This window comes from Mustela lutreola, chromosome 6 (assembly GCF_030435805.1).
Source record: "Mustela lutreola isolate mMusLut2 chromosome 6, mMusLut2.pri, whole genome shotgun sequence".
In the NCBI taxonomy this organism is placed as follows: Eukaryota; Metazoa; Chordata; class Mammalia; order Carnivora; family Mustelidae; genus Mustela; species Mustela lutreola.
In genome coordinates, this window is record NC_081295.1 from 2,773,498 (window position 1) to 2,794,207 (window position 20,710).

General features: G+C 50.1%; 1 protein-coding gene across 2 annotated transcripts in view; it reads left to right on the forward strand.

Annotated features, from left to right (window-relative positions):
• The window catches only part of LOC131833378 (uncharacterized), a 73,473-nt gene that overhangs the window by 43,338 nt on the left and 9,425 nt on the right, over positions 1-20,710 (forward strand). For both annotated transcript variants that reach the window (XM_059176570.1, XM_059176569.1), the window contains 2 exons: positions 14,681-14,764; positions 16,507-16,616. In XM_059176570.1, coding sequence (XP_059032553.1) covers positions 14,681-14,764; positions 16,507-16,616 — 194 coding nt within the window. The remainder of the gene's footprint in view (positions 1-14,680; positions 14,765-16,506; positions 16,617-20,710) is intronic.

The following is a 20,710-nucleotide window of genomic DNA, read 5'->3' on the forward strand; positions in this document are numbered from 1 at the left end:
CGCTTCCCTCTAGAAGTTAGCGGGGAGCCCGACAGATGCAACTCACCCAAGCTGCTCCCTCGAGGACGAGCAGCATTACGCATAACGCAAACCCAGTATTACCGAGTAAATGTAATTTAAGGGTGTAAGATAAATCCTTACCGATTTTTAAAAAAACGTGTTTAGTCCAGTTTGTGTGTGTGTGTCGGGTATCCCTGATTTCAGTGATGCCTGCGTTGTAAGTCAACCGTGCTTCAGTAAAAAAATAAAATGTCCTTGAGGGCAAAACTGGAACTTTTCATTTTTTTGTCATGCTTTATTTCCCGTTGTCCTTCCCCCCTGCCTCCACCACGCCGCGGATCACAGGGTAGGGCTTGATGACACCTCAGCCCCGTGCTTTGCTTCCCAAACATCTCTAAGATGGATCTTCCCCCTTCCCTGTTCTTTCCTCTTGCAAACGCCACATCCGTTTTTCCATTTCTTTAAAGAAATGTGTGCATTTTTCGATCTGCCCAACAAAAACAATATAAGCAATTTTAGATTTCTTTAAATCAATTTTCTGGCTTTTTACCCCTTCTGTTTCAAAATATGGGGTCAAGGGGTGTCCGGCTGGCTCAGCTGGGAGAACATGCGACTCTTGATCTCAGAGTTGAGAGTTCAAGTCCCACGTTGGGTGTAGAGATTACTTAAAAATAAAATCTTAAAAAACAAACAAACCAAAAACCCCACAAAAATATGGGATTAAAACCATAAGGCATGATGATCTAGTGATTTGCAAAATTTTATTACAATTGACTAATGGATAGTCTAAATTATTAATTTCTTTTATCATTAAAAGAAAAAAGAACAAAATGTGTTCCATTCTTCCTATGATGTACCCATAGAAATCTGACATCCTTGAAAACATGTACAATGTTTATTTGTTTACTTATCTCTCCCAGTTTGAGGAGGAAACAGAACCTGGGCTTGCAGATTTTAAAGCACTTTGCTATAGTACTCGATGTGGTTTGATGTCTTTTGAACTTGGGTTATCAGATATTGGATCTGATTTGGCTTCTCTCTGCTTCCCTCCTTAGGTGGTCTTTGTTTCGGTGGATTTGTACGGGGGACACAAGTCTCTGTGGGGGTTCCCAGCACATGTAGCAACAGTAATTTTTTGAATAGTTTTCGGGGCTGGAAGCCACCACTGGTCCTGGAAGGGAGAGCCGACCTGGCCCAGCGAACAGCCGAGCGCGCACCTCACAGCCCCTTCCAGCCCCTTCCTCCAGCAGCTCAGCATGGGGTGTCAGAGAAATCATTAAGGGGGCATCCTGGCCTCTCCCTCCCACACCTGCGGGTCCTGGTTCCCTGCTGTAATTTTATGGGCCGTGAGGAGGCAGGTTTGACGCCATGGAGCACCGTCTCTGCCAACAGCTGCAGACGAGTCAGCTCCCCAGACAGTAAAATGTAAAGCGGGGGGAGGGAGAGATAAGCTTTGAAGTTTACAAAAAAGCATGACTTTGACCACTTCCTTTTTCCTTTTTAAATTGGTGTCCCAGGTATGTTGAGAGGAACCATCAGCTAACTTTACAAGGAAAGACCCACTTCCTCCCAACACTTAAGGGCTGCGTGATTCCCAGCATTTGAATACCGGCGGGGCTCAGTGGCCTCCTTCACGGGAGGGGGGCGCGGGGACCTTCACGGGGGGCGGGGACATCTGCTCCGAGCAGATGAGAAGCAGTGTTTTAGCCAGAGGAGTGAACGCGTAGACACGGCACGGCGTGCCCTGGAAATACGCGCTCACACACGGAGAGCTCCTGGATTCAAGGTGAAGGTTAAAGGTGCGAGCAGCCCCCAGTCACCTTTCCCATGTGTTTACCTGCCTCGGGCCTTCTTGCTTTTGTTCTGAAAAGAAGAGATGTGAAGCTGTGCCCCATGTTCTCCCCCAAGTTCTCATCTCTAATTAATGCTTCTCCTTTCCACTTTGTTTTCAGTATTTTTCTTTTTGTTTAAAAACATAACTCCGGGAGAAATGTCCTGGAGGGATGTGTGCATGTTTGTGCTTTAGTGTGCTCGTGTGCACATCTGTGTGTGCGCTCGTGTGCATGCCTTGTGCATGTGTGCACGTGTGTGCGCCTGTGTGCACACCTGTGTGCGTGTGTGTGCTCATGCGCACACCTGTGTGCGTGTGTGCACGCGTGTGTTCATGTGCACGCCTGTGTGCGTGTGTGCACGCGTGTGCTCATGTGCACGCCTGTGTGCGTGTGTGCACTTGTTTGCATGATGCACACATACGGGTTCTGCAGCGTCGATCTTCTGGAGACTTGCAGGATGTAGGGTTTGAGTCTGCAGCTTAAAGATGTGTGTGAAAGAAGTGTGGAAGTCTTTTTAAAATTATTTTAAAGATTTTGTTTATTTGAGAGAGAGAGAGAGGAGAGGGGCAGAGGGAGAGGGAGAGCGTCTGAAGCAGACTCCACACGGGGCAGGAAGCCTGATGCAGGGCTCAATGTCATGACCACGAGATCCTGAGCTGAGCGGAAATCAAGAGTCGGACACTTAACTGGCGGTGCCACCCGGTGCCCCAAAAGCCTTTTCAGATCACACAGCACACCTCATGCTATGATTTTCGATTAATTCTGGTCTTTGTTTAATGAAATGTGGGCAAAATGGATCCAGTTTAGACTCTTGGATGCTCCGTTCTAAAGTAAGAATTAAGGTCATCACGGAAAGCTGTTTGGAGACCAGCAGAAAATTTAGAACAAGGAATCTCGTAATTCACTCACTTTTTCTTCAAAAGTGTTCAAAAGAACGTGAATCCTTGAACCCCATCGTGCAGGGTAGAATTAAGTGGGAATGAATCTATTCGGGTTGTATCATACCATTGTTGATGTACGTGGTCTTTGCCTACTTAGTTGTAAGACTTCGAACCAGTCATTTACCTCCTGGGATTCAGGCTCCTTGTCTGGAAAAACAAGGCAATCAATCTAGATCTCTTCTTCTCTTCTTGTCTGTTTAGATTTAATATAGTTAAGTAACACTAAAATTCAGTCCCTTGCTTGTAACAGCCACATTTCAAGTGCTGCTCTGTTTCCTTTCTTCTCTTTGTTTTTTTTAAGATTTTATTTATTTATTTGACAGAGAACGGCACGCACAAGCGAGGGGAGCAGCAGGCAGAGGGAGAAGGAGAAGCAGGCGCCCACTGAGCAGAGAGCCCGATGTGGGGCTCATCCCAGGACCCTGAGATCATGACCTAAGCTGAAGGCAGAGGCTTACCCGACTGAGCCACCCAGGCGCCCCGTCAAGTGCTCAGTTTGTGTGCATGGCTCGTGGCTAGTGCATTGCACAGAAAGGAGAGGGCAGATCCCAGCACAGATTGGCAGAAAGTTCTGTAACACACCTGAAATGTTATACCAGAGAAACAGAACCTGGGGATCTCCAGGCTTCTGTGCTCCAACCACAGCTTGCTTACTGTTGGAAGTTTATTGAGTCATTATTATATATTTTTTTCTTTTTTAAGAAAGAGAGAGGAGAGGAAGAGGGAGAGGGAGAGGGAGAGAGAGAATCTTAAGCAGACTCCACATCCAGCACGGAGCCCAACGTGGGGCTTGATCTCATGACCCTGAGATCATGACCTGAGCTCAAACCATTTTCTACCAATATTGTAAATAAAAGTGGTTAGTTTTGCATCTTTTATTACTAGTGAGCTAGAACACACCTTCCCTATTTCATTGCTATGTATCTCACACATCACTTTCACGAGTAGCCATGCCTGTGTGTGTATGTCGGGGGGGGGGTGCACATGAGTGTGTGCATTCTGATAGTCCAATTTCTTTTTGATTTGTACAATCTCATCATTGGAATATTAACCCTGTGCCTGTCACGGAGCTGCAAAAAGTTACACGTTTGTCATTCACCTTTCAATGACTTGCATTATTTTTTCGTTTATGGAATCAACCGATAGTTTTAATTCTGAGGTCATCGAAATGTTTCAGTCTTTTCCTTTCTGCTGTTTATCTTCCCAAAGGAAATATTATATAAATATTGGTCCATATTGTGGTTCTTTACTTTGGTTGCACATCGGAGCCCTCTGAGGAGCTGGAGAACAAGAGGGTAACAAGAGGGTGCTGGGGCCTTTCCAGCCACCCCGGGAGTTCTGCCCGCAGCCGAGCTTGGAAACCTCCTGTTCAAGCTGTGTAGCACTTCCATGATTTCATTCTCCACCCTTATCTGATGATGAGACTGAGATCGGACATTATATTTTCAGAACATTCCGCCGTCTGTCTTACAGCCGTTTGTTAGAGCATTCATTCTCTATCACAGTCCACCTTGTCAAAGCTAGTTGGGTCTTTTTCTGTATTTTGATTCTGTCCAACTGTTTCCTGGGACAGCACGTTACAGCGTCACGTAGGATGAGTCCCTCTTGTTACTTTACTGCATGTGAGACTCACGTTACGATCGCGCTCAGACAGTGAGCTTGAGGGGCACCTGGGTGGTTCCGTCCGTTAAGCGTCTGCCTTCTGCTCAGGCCACGATCGCAGGGTCCTGGGATTGAGTCCCAAGTCGGGTTCCCTGCTCAGCGGGGAGTCTGCTTCTCCCTCTCCCTCTGTGCTCTCTCTCTCGCTCTTGGTCCCTCTCAAGGAAATAAATAAAATCTTTAAAAAATATTAAAAACAAACAAACAAAATAAGTGTGTTTGATTAAGTAGAGGGAACCTAGAGATTCATGGCCAAATAACAACATTGGACCAAGCCATCTGGATGGGTTGGCGGTCAGTTAACATTAAAACCGGGTTTGCTCTTGGATTACTTAATGCAGATATGTTGAAAGGAAATACAGAGTCACATATGGACTCCAGGGCTTTGCGGTCTAGGGCAGGGCTTGTCCTTGGGGGTTGGGTCTGCTGATCAGTTTGGTGCGGTTTTGCTTGTGTCCTCCACAACGAGGCGCAGTGTCGCCGGACTTCCCGGTGCTCGATGACGTCAGCACCCGGCGGCCACCCCCGTGTGAGGCCTTCAAACCCGGCGCGTCTCTCACCGTCACCAACCGGCCGGTAGTTTCTTTGGTGATACACTTTTATCCCGTTTTCCCCAAAGTGGTCAGCACGGTGGTTTTGTTTTTCTAGAACTACCTCCCTATAATAGTCTATTTTATGAGATGATGTGGAAGGTTCACTAAATTACAAAACCCAGATGGTGACTCTGCTTGGCTCCAGTGGGTCTGATGGCTGGGGGAGCCCCACGGCTGCCCACCGAGGGGCCTGCCACAGGCTCAGCCCAACCCAGGACCTGTTGCTCTATTTCAGAGAGGATCCTGGACTCACCTGGTCGGGGGTCCAGTGGGGGCTCTGGGAGATTCTGGGGTGCCCACGCTGGGAAGGCAGCATGCTGGTAGAGGCAGGTGGGCCACGTGGGAAGCGGCTAGCTGTGAGGCTCTGGGAAAGTCACTTCTGTCGCTGCCACTTTCCTTCTGCACCCAGCAAGGGTGAAAGTACACGTCGCTGTCATGGTTCAGGGTCGCAGTGCAGAGGGACTTCTGTGCGTGGCTCCAGTGGGTCTGATGGCGGGGGGATAGCCCTTCACCCCTCTCTTCCCCCAGTATCTGATGTACCCCCACACTGGCTCTCCTATCCCGAACGCCTGACATCTCTTGGGGTCTCCATGCTGGGGCCAGGCCCTTGTGACCCGCCGCCTGGACCAGGGCCTCCCCGTGTCCACTTTCACTCTCCTTCCATCAATTCTCAACTGGATACTGATTTTCAAATACATCAAAGGATGTCAGCTCCCCTTCAAAATATCTCCGTGTCTCCTGCGGCTCTTAAGATCAAGATGGAAATCCTGATGTGACCCACAGAGCTCTGTCCCCGTCGCCCATCTCCCCGCCTTCCGGTCCCTGCAGGGCTCGCAGCATCTCTTCCCAGGCAGTGCCCACGCTTCCTCTCCTGCCCTCCTCCTCTGTCCCATGCTGGCCTGGCCTCCCTCCTGGGGCGCATGTCCTCCTACACTAGTTCTCCGGGCGGGCTCCTGTCCTCCGGGCCACTTGTCCACTCAGAGCCGTGGGCGTGGTTCTGTCTCCCCAGTGAACCACGGGCTCCCTGGAGACGGGAATCCGGCCAGTTCTGGTCTTGTCAGACCCACCATGGCGGCCGCAGGGTCCGACCAACTCAACAAATCGTTTACGGAGTGAATACGCAGATGAAAGCATAAGCGTAATGAAGCCATCCGATGGAGTCAGACACATAAAACGCACTCTTATGTAGCTGCTTCTTTTTTCCTGTTATTTTAGACGATGGGGTCATGTTTAATAAAATGAAATATCTCCGCTCTGGGCGGACTGCACTTGTGGGAAGAAAAGGCCGTGGCGTCCACCCTAGAGATAGGTGGTTTCTACCCACAGAGGCAGGGCATCTGGGAAATGTCTTCGCAGACACAAAGAGAGGGAATTCTCTACAGAAAAGTTCATGTTTCGGGAGAATTCAAATCGGACCCCGTCAGCTGCTCTCCACAAACCTGAATCCTTGGTAACGAACTGTCCGTTTCCGATCATACCAAATTGCTGCTTATTTTTGATTATATTAGACTTTTTTCTCCCCTGTTGGGAGCACGCAGGGAAGGCGAGGCTCCCTTTGATCCGGGGGAGCAGGTATGTTAATGTTGGAACAACAGGAAGCTCCGGATGGCCCCCCCCAGCCCCCCGCCCCCCTGCCCCCCCCCCCCCCCCCCGCCCCCGCAGCCGGCCCTCCACACCCTTCATCTGCCGGGCCTGACCCAGGAAACCGACTTGAAAGGCGCAGGCACTTGGTCTAGTGACGTCCGCTGTACCCAATAGAAGGGCAAAAAGTACTTTATGGAAAGAATGTTTAGGGGATTCATAGGTTAGTCAGAATCGGTGGCTGGTAGGTTTGGGGCTTATGTATACTTTCCAGGGGTGCTGCCGGCTTTCTCTGTACAGGGCCCGGGTGGGGGTGGGGCGGGGCTGCAGTTCTCTCTTCTTTATGGGAGCGGCTCAGCCTAAAGGCGGTGGGAGGGGGGATGCTGGAACCACCCCTCGTCCCCTTTCCCCTCACATCAGGGCAGAGGAGTCTTCCTCATAGGAGGACTTGTCCCAAAGCCCCGTCTCCGCAGGCGGCCCCCACCTTCCCTGGCGGCCTGGGGACATCCGTGTTACTCACCTGCTCTTCTCTCCCCAGCGGCTCAGCAAACCCCCACGGGGCCGGGAGGGGCGAGCTTGCGATCCCTGTGTATCTCCTCAAACCGGGCGGGTTTCTGGAAACACTTACTGAGTGGAACCCATCACTGCTGTGTGGCCCTGGACTCCAGGGACTTTGCAGAGTGGCTCTGGGAGGGTGGGCCGCCCTGGCCCCGTGCTCCCCGCTTTGGCGGAGAACTCCCTCCCCTCAGGAGGGGACAAAATCCTGAAGTTCCAGCCTGCGAGTCCGTGTTCTCCGAAGTAGGCGCCCCACACTGCCCAGGTAGGGGAGGAAGAAAACTTCCATTGACGCTGGTGTTAAGTGTCACTAATATTTAATACACGGGAAGACCCTGGCGGCCCCTGCCTGTGCGCCTTCAGTCACAGAGTGCCCAGGATTTGTAGGGCCTGGAGCTTGGACACTTTCCAGAACAAATGTGGTATTGGGGGGATTATTTAACAAAAAGTCTCCTATTGTCCGCGCGCGATCCTGAGGCCACCCGGTGGGACAGGCCGTGCCGTCCCAGGGATGCTCCACCATTCCTGGGTTTGGTTAAGTGGGCTCACAGATGATGCTTCTCCACACATCGGTGGTGGTCCCAGTGCAGTGAGAAGCCACAGAAAATGGCAAAAAGGACAGCCTTTGGGGCCCAGGATGAGCTCTCGGTTGGCTTTACTGGGTCAGGGCGTGACATGACAATCTAAGCAGAGGCTGATTTGGGAAAGCAATGACCCAAACCCCACTGAAAAGGCACTTTCATATCCACTCTCCTGTGCAGGCAAAACCCCCTCATGCACCCTGCGCTTTCGGGGAGTCTGGCTAAGGACCCCATGAGGCCTTCGAGACGTAGCAAGATGCTAAAAAGGAAGCATCGGGAACTTCCTCCTGAACTGCTCTAGTTCCCGGGACGCTTGAAATCATGTACTCTTGCATATGATGCTTGGCAGAGTTTTCCTGAAACTTGGTAAGCCTCATTGAGAAGTCTCTCCCCGTGGTTTCTTCCTCAGAGATGGATGAAACAGCCTTGTATCGTTCGTGAACACTTTGTCCTTTGACTGAGATAAAAGTCGCAGAAATAATCCACAGAGCTCAGTGGGATGGCCCGTGAGAATGCACGTTGGATCCACAGGTCTAAGGAAACGAGCATTGCAGCGAATTTCCAACGTGAGAGTTTCCCTTGATGCTTCGTAGGAAGCCAGCTCATGTGTCCATCAGCACCTGTTCCTACGATGAAATCTGTGCTTACCTACGGGCGGCCGTCGCTCCGAACGTGTGGATACGACTGTGAGTTGCTGATGCATTGAAATCTTTCTGCGCAGGTGGGTCAGAAGCCCCTGCCCCGAGGGAGCCATCCCCACGTCCCCCACCCAGGCCACTCGGCCATCCAGCCGCCCAAGCCCAGGCGGCCAGCTTCCATCTGCGTAGTGAGGGGCCTTGTGTGACCGGTTCACACGTTTCAAAATCTCCACATGGCTGTATATACAATGAAGACATATTATCGAGAGTAAATCACCTCTTTAATTAAAAAATGGACAGGAGATCGGTGCAAATGCACCTGCTGATGTCACAACAGCTTTGGCGGGAAGGAGAGAGGATGATTCCGGGCAAAGACAGACACGGAGCGTCTTGTGCAAAAGTAATTCACGGCATTGTTTCTGGACAAACGCCGGCGAGGTCCGCGGAACCTGGCCGTGGGCAAAGTGACGAAGAGTGTCTTTAACAAAAATAAAGCGTGAAGTCTGTCGGGCTTGCCGTCTTGGCGTGTGTCATGGCGTGGCACTGTCTTCTGAGAGGGGCGCTTGGAACCTTCCAGCGTCAGACGACTCGCACGCCCTCATTCTAGGCAGGAGGTGACCTAGATTTGCAGACGTTTCCTGTGGTGACGAACGGCTGCTGGGCTGCCTAATCCAGGTCCTTCAAGGCGAAGAGAAAACGATCACATTTTTTATGACACTGAAGCCCACGGTTGGTTCTGGCAATGGTAAATACAGCAGACATGGACATCCGTGTGCAGGTTTTCGCGTGGACGTGACTTTCAGCTCCGTTGGGTAAATACGAAGGAGCGCGATGGCTGAATCCCACGGTAAGAGCCTGTGCAATTGTGTGAGAAACTGCCCAACGGGCTTCCAAGCGGCTGCACTATTTTGTCTTCCCGCCAGCAACGAGTGGAGGTTCCGGCTGTCCCGGGTCCCGCCTATTGGCGTCAGTGTCCAGGTTTCGGCCATTCCATTGGGTGTGAAATAGTAATTAATTTGCATTTTCTTGATGACGTGATGTGCAGTATTTTTTCATATAATCATATGAGATAATTCAAATTATTTCAAATAATCCTTTGCCAATGTTCTTCTTCTTTGGTGAGCCTTGTATCGTTCGTGAACACTTTGTCCTTTGACTGAGATAAGATCTTTGGTCCATTTTTTAATTGTATTGTTTTCTCGTTAAGTGTTCAGAGTTCTTTGTGTATTTCCTTTTTTTAAAAAAAGATGTTTATTTATTTATTTGAGAGAGGGAGAGAGAGACAGTGCCCATGAGCAGGGGGAGGGGCAGAGGAGAAAGGAGAGAGAGAGAGTCCCACGCAGACGCCACGCTGAGCTTGGAGCCCTCCATGGGGCTGATCCCATGACCCTGAGACCAGGACCTGAGCTGAAACCAAGAGTTGGACACCTAGCCGACTGTGCCCGCCAGGCGCCCCATTTTATGTGTTTTCAGTGCAAGTCTTCAGGTACATTTTTGTAATTTTTTTCCTGCCTGTCTGTGTTTGTCTCTTCAGTCTGTCTGTCTTTCACAGAGCAGGTCTTTTAATTTTAATGAAATCCACCTTACCAACTTCTCCTTTCATGGACTGTGCTGCGTTTAGTGTAGTACCTCAAAAACACGTCGCCATCAAGGTCAGTTAGGCTCCTCCGTGGGATCTCCTACAGGCATCGGGGCTTGCATCCTCTGTGTGGTCTGTGATCCATTCTGACCTTGGGTTCGTGCTCTCTAAATTCTTTTTTCTTTCCTATGGGTGTTCAGTTGTTCTATTTCTTGAAAAGACTTTGTGAAAGATCAGTTGCTGTAGTTGTGAAGGTCTGTGTCTTGGCTGTTTATTCTGTCCCACTGATGCACTTGACGGTTGGTTCACCAATTACACACTGTCTTAATTTTTGCAGTCTGAGAGTAAATCTTGAAGTTGGATAGTGTCGGTCCTCTGACTCTGTTCCTCACTATTGTGGTGGCTTCTCTGAGTCTTTTGACTTTTCATGTAAACTTCAGAGTCATTTGCTGACATTTGCAGAACTTGGTGGGGTTCTCGAGGGGACTCTACTGAATCTATTTGTTGAGTTGGGAAGAACTCGTGTCTTAGCAGTACTGAATCTCTTCATCCCTGAATGTGAAGAATCTCTCCTTTTGTTTAGATCTTTAGTTTCTTTGATCAGAGTTTTGTAGTTTTCCTATCTATATCATACAGATTTTGTTAGATTTATTCCCAAGTACTTTTTTAGGTGACCATATAAATGGTCTTGTGTTTTAAACTCCGAATTCCAATTGTTCACTGCAGTATGTAGGAAATTGATTGCTTTTTGTACATTAAATTTGTATCCTCTAACCTTCATATAATCATCCAGTTCCAGACAAAAAATTTTGGGGGGCTAGTGCTGGGATTTTCTACATAGACAATCATGAACAAAATACCCGTGAACAAAGACAGACTTCTTTCTTCCTCCCCAATCTGTATACCTTTTCTTCCCTTATGCATTAGCTGGAATTTCCAGTACTGTGTTGACTGTGAGTGGTGAGAAGGGACATACTTGCTTTGTTCCTGTTCTTAGGGGAGAGCATCTAGCTTCTCACCATTAAGTGTCAAGTTAATTGTAGATGTTCTTTATCAATAGGAAATTTCTTAAAAAACAAACAAACCTACACCATACATGGGGCTTGAACCCACAATCCCAAGATCAAGAGTCACAATGTTCTACAGACTGAGCTAGCCAGGCACCCTGAGGAAGTTCCTTTCTATTTTGAGGTTGCTGAGGGTTTTTATCATGAATTGGTGTTGGATTTTGTTGAATGATTTTTTGCATCTATTTTACTTATTGACCTGATGGATTACATTAATTGACCTGTGAATGTTGAATCAGGCTTGCACACCTGGGATACACTTCACCTGGTCATGAGCCCATTTTCTTGAGAAGGATTTTCTCCCCATACAGTTAATTTGTGTTAGCACCATTTGCCGAATAGTCTATCCCCTCCCTTGAACTGTGTTTGCACCTTTATCAGAACTCTGCTGGGCACAACTGCCAAGTCTTGAGGACATTCCTCTCTATTCTTAGCTTGCTGCTGAGAGATTTATATGAATGGGTGTACGATTCAGTCAAACGTTTCTTCTGCATCAGTTGGGTTCTTAGCCTATTGGTGAGGTGGTTTATAGTGACTAATTTTTGAATATTGAAGCATTTCTGCATATCTGAAAATTCTACTTGGCTTTTCTGCAGATTACATTGGCATTTTTGGAATTCCATTTTTGTGTTCTTACCATGTTTTTTGATCATTTCACTTTGTATTGTTTTCTGCGTGGTTGTTCTAGATATTACAATGTGGAAGAAACTTGCCTCAGGCTCCTCGTACCAAAGTCCTAGTGCCTTGAGTGGAGCTTTGAACGTCTGCCTCCATTTAGGTCCCGTTGCCCTTTCCGCTTCTTAAAGAAATCGTGTTTCCTCTGCAAACCCTGCGTGCCTCGTCAGGTGGGGTTCTAGTGTTTGGTGTTACAATGAAATCTGATTTAAGAAACTCATGAGACAGGTGCTCCATTACCTCCCCCCACACCACAGACAGGGGGATTAAACCGCAGGGATGCATTTCTCACAGTCCAGGAGGCTCCAAGTCCAACATCAAGGTGCTTGCCCAGTGGGTTCTGGCGGGGCTCTCCTCCTGGCCTGTAGATGGCCGCCTTCTCCCATGTCCTCACATGGCCTGTCCTGCAAGTGCACACCTGGTGTCCCTTCCTCTCCTTATAAGGACACCTGTGCTACTGGGTTGGGCCCCACCCTTGTGACCTCATTTAACCTTGGTTACTTTTTAAAAGATTCTATCTCTCTGTATTTCACATTGAAGGTTGGGACTCCCTTATGTGAATTTGGGGAGAATCACAATTTGGTTCGTAAGGCAACCGTTTCTTCCCCTTGTGGCAACGGTACCCAACGCCTCAAGAATTCACGTGCTCCCTTGCAGCGAATCTCAGTGATGTGTTGCTTTTGCCAAGTGCAGCTGAAGTGATCAACCCAGGAGCTGTTCGGATACTTAAGTAATTCCTCTTCATCGAATCTGTTTCTCATCCTAGAAACTGGCTTTTTCTTTTTTTTTTTTAATCTTTACATTACAGATTCATTCTCAAAGTTACCATCCCTGTTATCTTAGTGGGCTGGATCTCAATATAACCTTAAAACATTACCATCGCTGATGTGTTGGAGTCATTGTAAAAATCTGAATTTAGTTTGTAAATTAGAGAATAAGCTTGAGAGCAAAATTCGGTTCCTAAATTTGTTCATTTTCCCAAGATAATATAAGAATGTAACCTTTTTATTGGGAAATATATGATGAAATATTTAGGGGTGAAGGGTCATTGTGTCTGTACAAAACAGAGTGCTGCTTATCGTATGAAGACTTTGTCTTTGCTGCATTGGATGGTCTTTTGCTGAATTTCTTCTTACTTGTAACTGAAAGTAGATTTCCCCGTCACACATGAAAGCTATATTTCTGAGATATTTCAATTCTGAATTTGTCCAAAGTTCAATTGTATTCTTGCTTTTAACGGTAATGACTTAAAAAAATAGAGAATTTGAAATGTTGAAGTGCTTTTTTATGTAATAGATGAATGCACCTATAATTTAACTAGGCACATGTCTGGTTAGTCTAGAGAGTGATGTGTTCCTTTTGGAGAATGTGGGTAGACGGAGTGATGGTTGATGTGGGGGGTGCATTTTGCCTCCCACCCCCAGCAGCCCCTTGGAGGTGTTTGCAGGTGTGCCCGTGTGCCCGCTTCTGTCTCTCTATGCCGATGTGCCTCACTCAGTCTGTCCACTTTGTACTTTGTTAAGAAAACAAAATTCAATTGAGTGAATTTTAAAGGTCTTATTGGTTTTATTCAGTGACTCACGAATCGGGCTGCGTCCCGTCTGCACATGGAGAGGAGCTTTGCGGAGCTGTACAAGTGGGCAGACTTACAGGCAGATGGGAAGGCAGACAAGAAATGGTTAAGGCAACAAGAAGTAGGTTGGAGGTTTCACGTTGCTTCGGGGATGGCGGGTTCAATCCCGCCGGGTTCCTCATAGGGCTGGTCCGGCGACTCCCGGTTGACGGGCTGAAGACTCCATTTCTGGGAAAACCCAAATAGTACTTAAGTCTCAGTTTGGTGATGTAGAACTTAGCACGAGTGACTCCATTTTGAGCTGTTTTGTTTGCGCAACGCTGTGCCCCATCTCGCGCCTCCGAAAGCTGCACGATGTTCGGTGGCGAGCCCCCCACCCCATTTTCCTTATCCAGCTCACTGGGTGGCTCCGGTCTGCTGAGATGTCACTAAGGTAAAGAGTGAGTGAGGCAGAGACACCAAACGACAGTTCAGACACAGGAGTGGGGCCGGGGAGCAGCGGAGACCCTGCATGGGCCGAGCCTGGTGTGTGCAGTGAACAGAAACAGGGAAGGTGATGTGTGGTCACGGAAGCTGCAGGAGGGGTCCTGGAGGTCAGAAGGGGCCACATCAGACTGTCAGCTTCCCGGGAAAGGCTCCTGTGAGAGCTGAAAGGCCGTGGCCAGTTATCCTTATCTGCCAATGTGATTAAATGTCACTACGTGCCAGGATTCTCTATTTCTCCCAGTTAAGTTAGGAGCCATGGCTTTACCAGGTCGATGAGACAAATGGGGTGCTGAGTGAGGTCATTGCCCAGAGTGGCAGGACAGAAGGGCCAGAGCAGAATGTCAGCCCGGAAAGACCATGCTGCAGATGCACTTGCATCCACCTCCTGTGCAGCTGCCTGCAAGGCCCAGCGGAGGTCAGGGGGGGAAGTGCACCCCCCACCCCCCATATAGATTTTGCCTGGTTTTCCTCTGGAGAGGATTCGAGAGAAAAGAATGTTTAGGAAAATCTGAATCCGCAAGCAGAGCAAGAGAAGCAAGCGCGGAGGAGACGCTGTGTCGTAACATATCTGATACGTTCCTTTATACTTAACGGGAGAGCGAGATACACGTGCGTCAGCCGGCGTTGTGGGTGAGGGGCAGAGCGTCCCCAGCCAAACACAGCCGCCGGCACCATCAGACCAGAGATCCTGAATAGCGGCGTGCGACGCGCCCTAGCAGCAGGAATGAGGTTTGGGTGTGGGCAGCACCGTACTGCGTTTGGGGTCTTAGCCTGGCCCTGCCACTGTGTGAGTCGGCAGATGAGGCAGGTTTCCCACTTTTTAAGTTAGGGCGAAGGTGGAGGGACACCGCCCGGAGGGGATCAACAAGCGGCAGCACTGAGGGGTGTTTGCAAAAGCCCATGTTGCGTTTTCCTCTCAGGGTCTTCTTCCTCGGCTCACGGAGTGGGGAGGAATGCAGGAGCAGCAAGACGCCATGGAGAGGGGAGTCCAAGGCCAGGACAAGGTGAGCTGCCCGGCCTCCCGGACCCCCTCCCTGCCCCTCCCAGCTCTCTCTGCCTGCCTCCCAGGTTGAGTCCGACTGTCTTAGCTAAGAGAAGCCCCAAGATGTGGGGGTTCCCAGTGGAATCTAGAAGAATCGATAGTGGAGTAGGAAAAATGAAAGGATTCGGACAAATGCTTTCTTTATTGTGAGAATACCACGAAGCCCAGCTACGAAACACATCTTGTCCTATTACTAATATAGTCTATCTTTAAGTGAAGAATACAGTGCTTGGTTGTTTGCATATGTTTGGGGCTTTCCAAGAAGACCAGCTTCTTGCTTACCTGTTTGTCTTCCCGAGACGTGCTCAGCTGTAGGAGCGATCCCTACATGCCAGATCACAGCAGTGTCCTGGGGCATGTGGTAAAAATGGGAAGTTCCGGGCTTTTCCCCCGAAAACTCTGATTTAGTTGGTCTGTGTTGGTCAAGCTCCTCAAACAGTTCCTTTGATTCCAGTCATTGGACAAGTCTGGGAAATCCTGAACTGATCAGCCTATTGTGCCTACTGATGCCTGGTTGGGTCTGGGTGGCATGAAGGTCAAGGATTGGTCATGATCATGGCTAGTCAAGGATGGGTCATGATCATGGCTAGTCAAGGATGGGTCATGATCACGGCCAGTCAAGGATGGGTCATGATCACGGCTAGTCAAGGATGGGTCATGATCATGGCTAGTCAAGGATGTGTCATGATCATGGCGAGTCAAGAATGGGTCATGATCATAGCTAGTCAAGGATGGGTCATGATCACGGCCAGTCAAGGATGGGTCATGATTATAACTAGTCAAGGATGGATCATGATCATGGCTAGTCAAGGATGGGTCATGATCATGGCTAGTCAAAAATGGGTCATGATTATAACTAGTCAAGGATGGGTCATGATCATGGCTAGTCAAGAATGGGTCATGATCATAGCTAGTCAAGGATGGGTCATGATCACGGCTAGTCAAGGATGGGTCATGATCATGGCTAGTGCTTCTCCAGTGGAGCACTCACTGAGGATGTGTTCTGATTTTCCTGTAATAATTTCCTCCACAAAGACCTCGAGGGCTTGAAGATGCCCCCCTATGCCTCCTTCACACCCACCCTTATCATTCCTGTTTCTTGTTTTTTGTTTTCCCCTCTCTTTGAAATGATTTCAAACCTAATATTCTTTCCCTGGGGATTCAAGTGGGTTTTACTTTAACTTTCCAGCTACTTCTGTAATCTTTTAAAAATAATTTCTCCTCATTTTCTAAATTTAGAGCAATGCAATTTATGTGACTGTTTTGGACTCTTAAAATATTATCTCAAATACTGTGCTGGATAACGCCCTTAATTACACTACACTGAATGCTATCCATTTATTGATTTACTCATTTTAACCAGTCTGAGCCCAGGGAGCCTCGCTCTCTGTCAGAGACTACTGCTTTTCAGAGACATTTGCAGTCTCTCATCAACAAATTTGTCCTGAAAGACAGAGGCCGAGGAGTCTAAGTATTTACAGCATGCCTAGAATATTTTGATGCACATCCAAAAGCATAATAAGTGTAAGCTCAGTTGAGTAAGTGCTAGATTTGCTCGAAGAAACAGCACAATGCGCCGCTCCCGTGTGTGACAGAAGTGTGCGGTGAAGCGGTAGAGAGGGATAGGTACTCATCCTTGACAGCGTGCGTTCTAGCTCTGGAGGCAGGACAGGAAAGTCAAATACAAATCAAACTTTCTTTCAGACCAGGATTACTTGTAAACCAGAAGAGAAGGATTCCCCAAGTAAAGTATACCTTCGCCGCTTGCATCAGATGTATTTATCTTCGCTTGCTAACATGGACTTCTCCAGGAGGTGAGCTCCTTTCTAAAACACACGCGGATGCCGATTTTTTATTTTTGAAGATTTTATCCATTTATTTGAGAGATTGAGCACGAATCAGTGGAGGGGCAGAGGGAGAAGCAGGCTCTCTGCAGAGCAGAAAACCTGGTGCGGGGTTCGATCCCAGGTGTCGGGATCATGACCTGAGCTAAAGGCAGACCCTTAACCCACGGAGCCACCCAGGTGCCCTGGGGAAGCCTATTTTAAGTTGTCTTTCCACACTCGTGTTCAGTCTTTTCACAGGTCCACGAAAGCACTGTCACTCTCCAATGGGTTGCAGATGATTTCCCAGTAACAGAAGTGTCATAAAAACTAATCAGTAAGAAAGAACTTGGCATTGTGTAAATCTGCAGAGTAAACCAAGTAACTTCTCTCCTCTGAGATTGTCAGGGACTGTAGGGAGTTGCCACGGAGGAAAGGGACCATTATCTTTGAGGATTATGTAATAATTCCCTCGGGGCTGGAACTTGCTGGAACGTCTTGTGCACACAAACTTAAAATCCAGTGTTGCTCCTACCAAGCACGTGACATCGACAGAATGGAGCTGAGCTCACCTGCGCACCAAGGGAACATGAGAGCTCATGGCCGGGTGAGCCATGTGCCCCACGCTGGGCACTGGACAGGCGCAAAATCAAAATGTGAGCAATTGCATGATTGGTGGCTAAGGCAAATATGAAACCGAATATTTAAAAATTGCTCTAAGAATGGCAAAAGAGAAGCCAAGGATAGAAGTCTTCAAAGCCTCTCTATCATCTGCCCCGAATGAGCACCTCCCCGGGCTCTGTGTTCCAGCACCAAGGGCTTTCCCCGGCATGGGGCAGATGCCCTGAGCTCAGCCCCTCCTCCTCTGTTACAAGGTGGGTGCTGTCACGGCAACCAGGGCCGGGCTCCAGGCACAGTCCACCTGGTCTGTGTCCACTTTGTGGTGAAGGTACCATGGCCTGTGATCTGTTGAGGCTGCGTCCCACGGGGAGCATTGTAGGTATCTGTCCTCACCTGGGGGAGGAGGTAAGCCTCTGTCTCCCTATTCCCCTAGGATTGAACAGGTGCACGGTGTACACAGACACAGAGCATGGCCCCTGGCCCCAAGGTCATACTCTGAGACGTAGGATGTGAACTTGGATCTGCTAGCCCAGAGTCAGTCTGCTGCCTCCAGCTTCCCAAGCCCATGGCAGCCGGGAGTGGGGAAGGAGAAGCTGCCTCCTCTCTTGAGAGCCCAAGTAGGCAAGGCCACCTTGGAATTAGGAGGAATCCAGATGGTGGCAACCATCTGTCAAACTAGGGGCTTCACCAGGTGCCTGCGGATGTCTTTAGGGACACATGACCTGGAGACAGGCTCACGGAAGACTGCCCATTCTTAGAGTCAGAGGCTCTGTCAACGGAAGGCTCTCTTCTCCCCTGCAGAACCCCGTGCCCAGAGCACACCGCACGCCCAGACCACCACAGCCCTGCTTCCAACGGGAAGCATCCTGCAGATTGCTGCTGCAAAGGAGTGACTTCTGGTCATCTGCAGGGAAGAGTGTCTCCCTTTTAGGGGCCAATTCAGGCCCGGCTATTAGCATTTGAATCAGCCAGCCGTGCTGTTTTGATTGAAGACAGAAACCCAGCCTTTGTTGTTGCAATTCAGGGGCCTAACGACTTTTCTGTGCTCCTTTAATCAGTTCAAACAGTCGGGGAAATGGCAATCTATGGGAGAAGTGTGGTCTGGCCTCGGAAGTGCAAATGTGGCTCCTGTCCCTGAGCTCCCCCTCGCCAGCTTCTGAGCCTGCCTGTGGCAGCTCCGTGAGCTCCAGCGACCGCCCTGGGCTGGCTGTCCTCCCATCAAAAATGGGTGGAACGTCTTCAAAATATTAAGCCGATGCAAATGATCACAAAAATGCACCAGTGGGGGTCAGCCCCTTTTTCGTGGGCTGACCCTGCTTCCTTCCCGTGGATGTGGCCAAGCCAAGGGTCACGTCCAAAACGTCAGTGACGTCGAGGTCCCTGAGTCCCTCGGGGAACTTTAGAACATGTAATTTCCTTGCTTAGGGGAACTTTGATTCATTTTTGTAGCTTAGAAAACGGCAACATTTCAAGTTTAAATAGATGGAAGGCCAGGTTTTCCAGAATCCTGTTTGCTCTGCTTTTCTGCATTGATTCTGCGTTACATTTGCATATCTCATGAGTGTGTGCGCGTGGGTGTGTGCGTGTGTGCAGCCCTGGGTGAAGACTGGATTCTTTGCCACGCAGTGATGAGGGAGAAAAGGGAATGTCTTGGCGAAGCTGACACGTTTGCTGCCCAGCTGGGAGCAAAGTTCCACGCGGTGTGCTGGTTTTTGCCCTGATCCTTGGGCCGAGGCCCCTAACGTCCGGGGCGCATCTCAGCGCTGCGGGGCGTCAGCTCCCGGCCAGATGGAGGGGACCGGGGTTGGCTGAATACTCTCCCTGCGCGTTGGTTGGCCAAGGCATGGGCGACCCCCCCGGAGGGTGCATGGGCCCCAAGGCCCCGGGCAGGGGTGCACGCGGACCCCGCCTTCGGGGTTGGGCTCAGGCTCCAGCCAGGGAGGAGCTGAGCGACAGGGGCAGTGGCCACCTGCTCTGCCTGCCCCTTCGGAGCACCGCTAGGAAGAGGCTTGGCAGGGCTCAGCGCGGACGTGCCCTCCGAGGGCATCTGCGCGCACCGACCCACGGTCCGGCCACTCCTCGGCTGCCGGGCCCCTTCCTTTCTCCGCTCCGCTCCCGTCTGGATGACCGGGAAGGGCGCTCCTCCGGGACCGCGGTCCACCCACACCCTCCGGATCTTCCCTGGGATCTTCCCTGACCCACCACCTCCTCCAGGAGGCATTCCGGGATTTATCTACTTCTTCCACGAGCCCCTGCCTCAGTTGGGGCTGAACTTGCCCCTCCCCGAGGGACATTCTTTAGCTGTTTGAGCTCCTGACTACCGGGTACCCTCCCTAGGCCTGAGTCCTTTTCCAGGAAAAGCAGATTGTCAACAGCTGTTCTCCAGGAGCTGATAAGACGCTGTTTGTTTCTGCCTTGGTGTTTGCTGTATCGTGTGTACAGAGACCAGCGGCAGGCCGGGCTTTCAGGCACCCGCCTCATCCCGGCGTGAAGGGGCGCCCATGCGGGGGCAACGGCCCTTGCGTCCCCTCGGCCGGCTGCCCCCTGCCCTCCGTCCTGCTCAGGGCACCCAGAGCCTTGCTGTGGGCTTGCCCAGGGGGACTCACCGTGCCCAGGGCCTGCGTCACCTGGCCTCACCAGGAGAAGCATCGGGGGAAGAAGGATGAAGTCCCCTGGGGCCTGGCCTAAGGCCATCCTTGGTGGCTGGCGACACTGAGGTTCTTCGGTTGGCTTTAGGGTTGGTGTCCTCAAGCATGACACAGCGAGGACCGTCATCCCTCCGTGTTCTCATCGAGCCGTTGTGAGAACCAGTGGGGTCTGCAGTGGTGACCACGGGGTTTTGGGGAGAGAGATGTCCTTGTGGCGGTCACTGCGGGGTCTGTCATTTGACTTAGAACAGAGCCCAGAGGAGCCCACAGATCCTCAGCCTCCAGGGCTGATGGAGGCCCCAGGGGAATTCCCAGGGGACAGCTTCCCCACCTCTGTCCCCGAAGTCATAAGGCGGCCCGGGAGGCGGGCAAGGGAGGGGGAGGGGACAGCACCGGGACACACATTCATCACTTACTGGTGCTGAGAGCCAAGTGGCAGCTAGTGAGGCCGGGGCTGGTGGAGGCCTGTGCAAGCTTCCCTGAGGGCCTGTGTCACTTCGTCCCCTGACGTCCCTCCGGCTGATCCTGACTTCTCATCACAGATCAGAAAACAGGCTCGGGGACTCTGAGGCTGTCATATCCACATCCACAAACAGCCTCAGAGACGCAGGCCCTGCTCTGGGAGCCGTGCCTCCAGCCGTCGGTACTTCTCTGGACCCAAACCTCCCGGATTGAGGCCCATTTTATCGCCAGACCTTCTTTTTAATTCTCTGTAGGACTGAAAGGAAAATGCAATTTCATGGGCTATAATCACGGGTGGATTTCATACCGAAAATCCGTATAATCCGTGTAATTCGTCCGTCCGTGAATGCATGC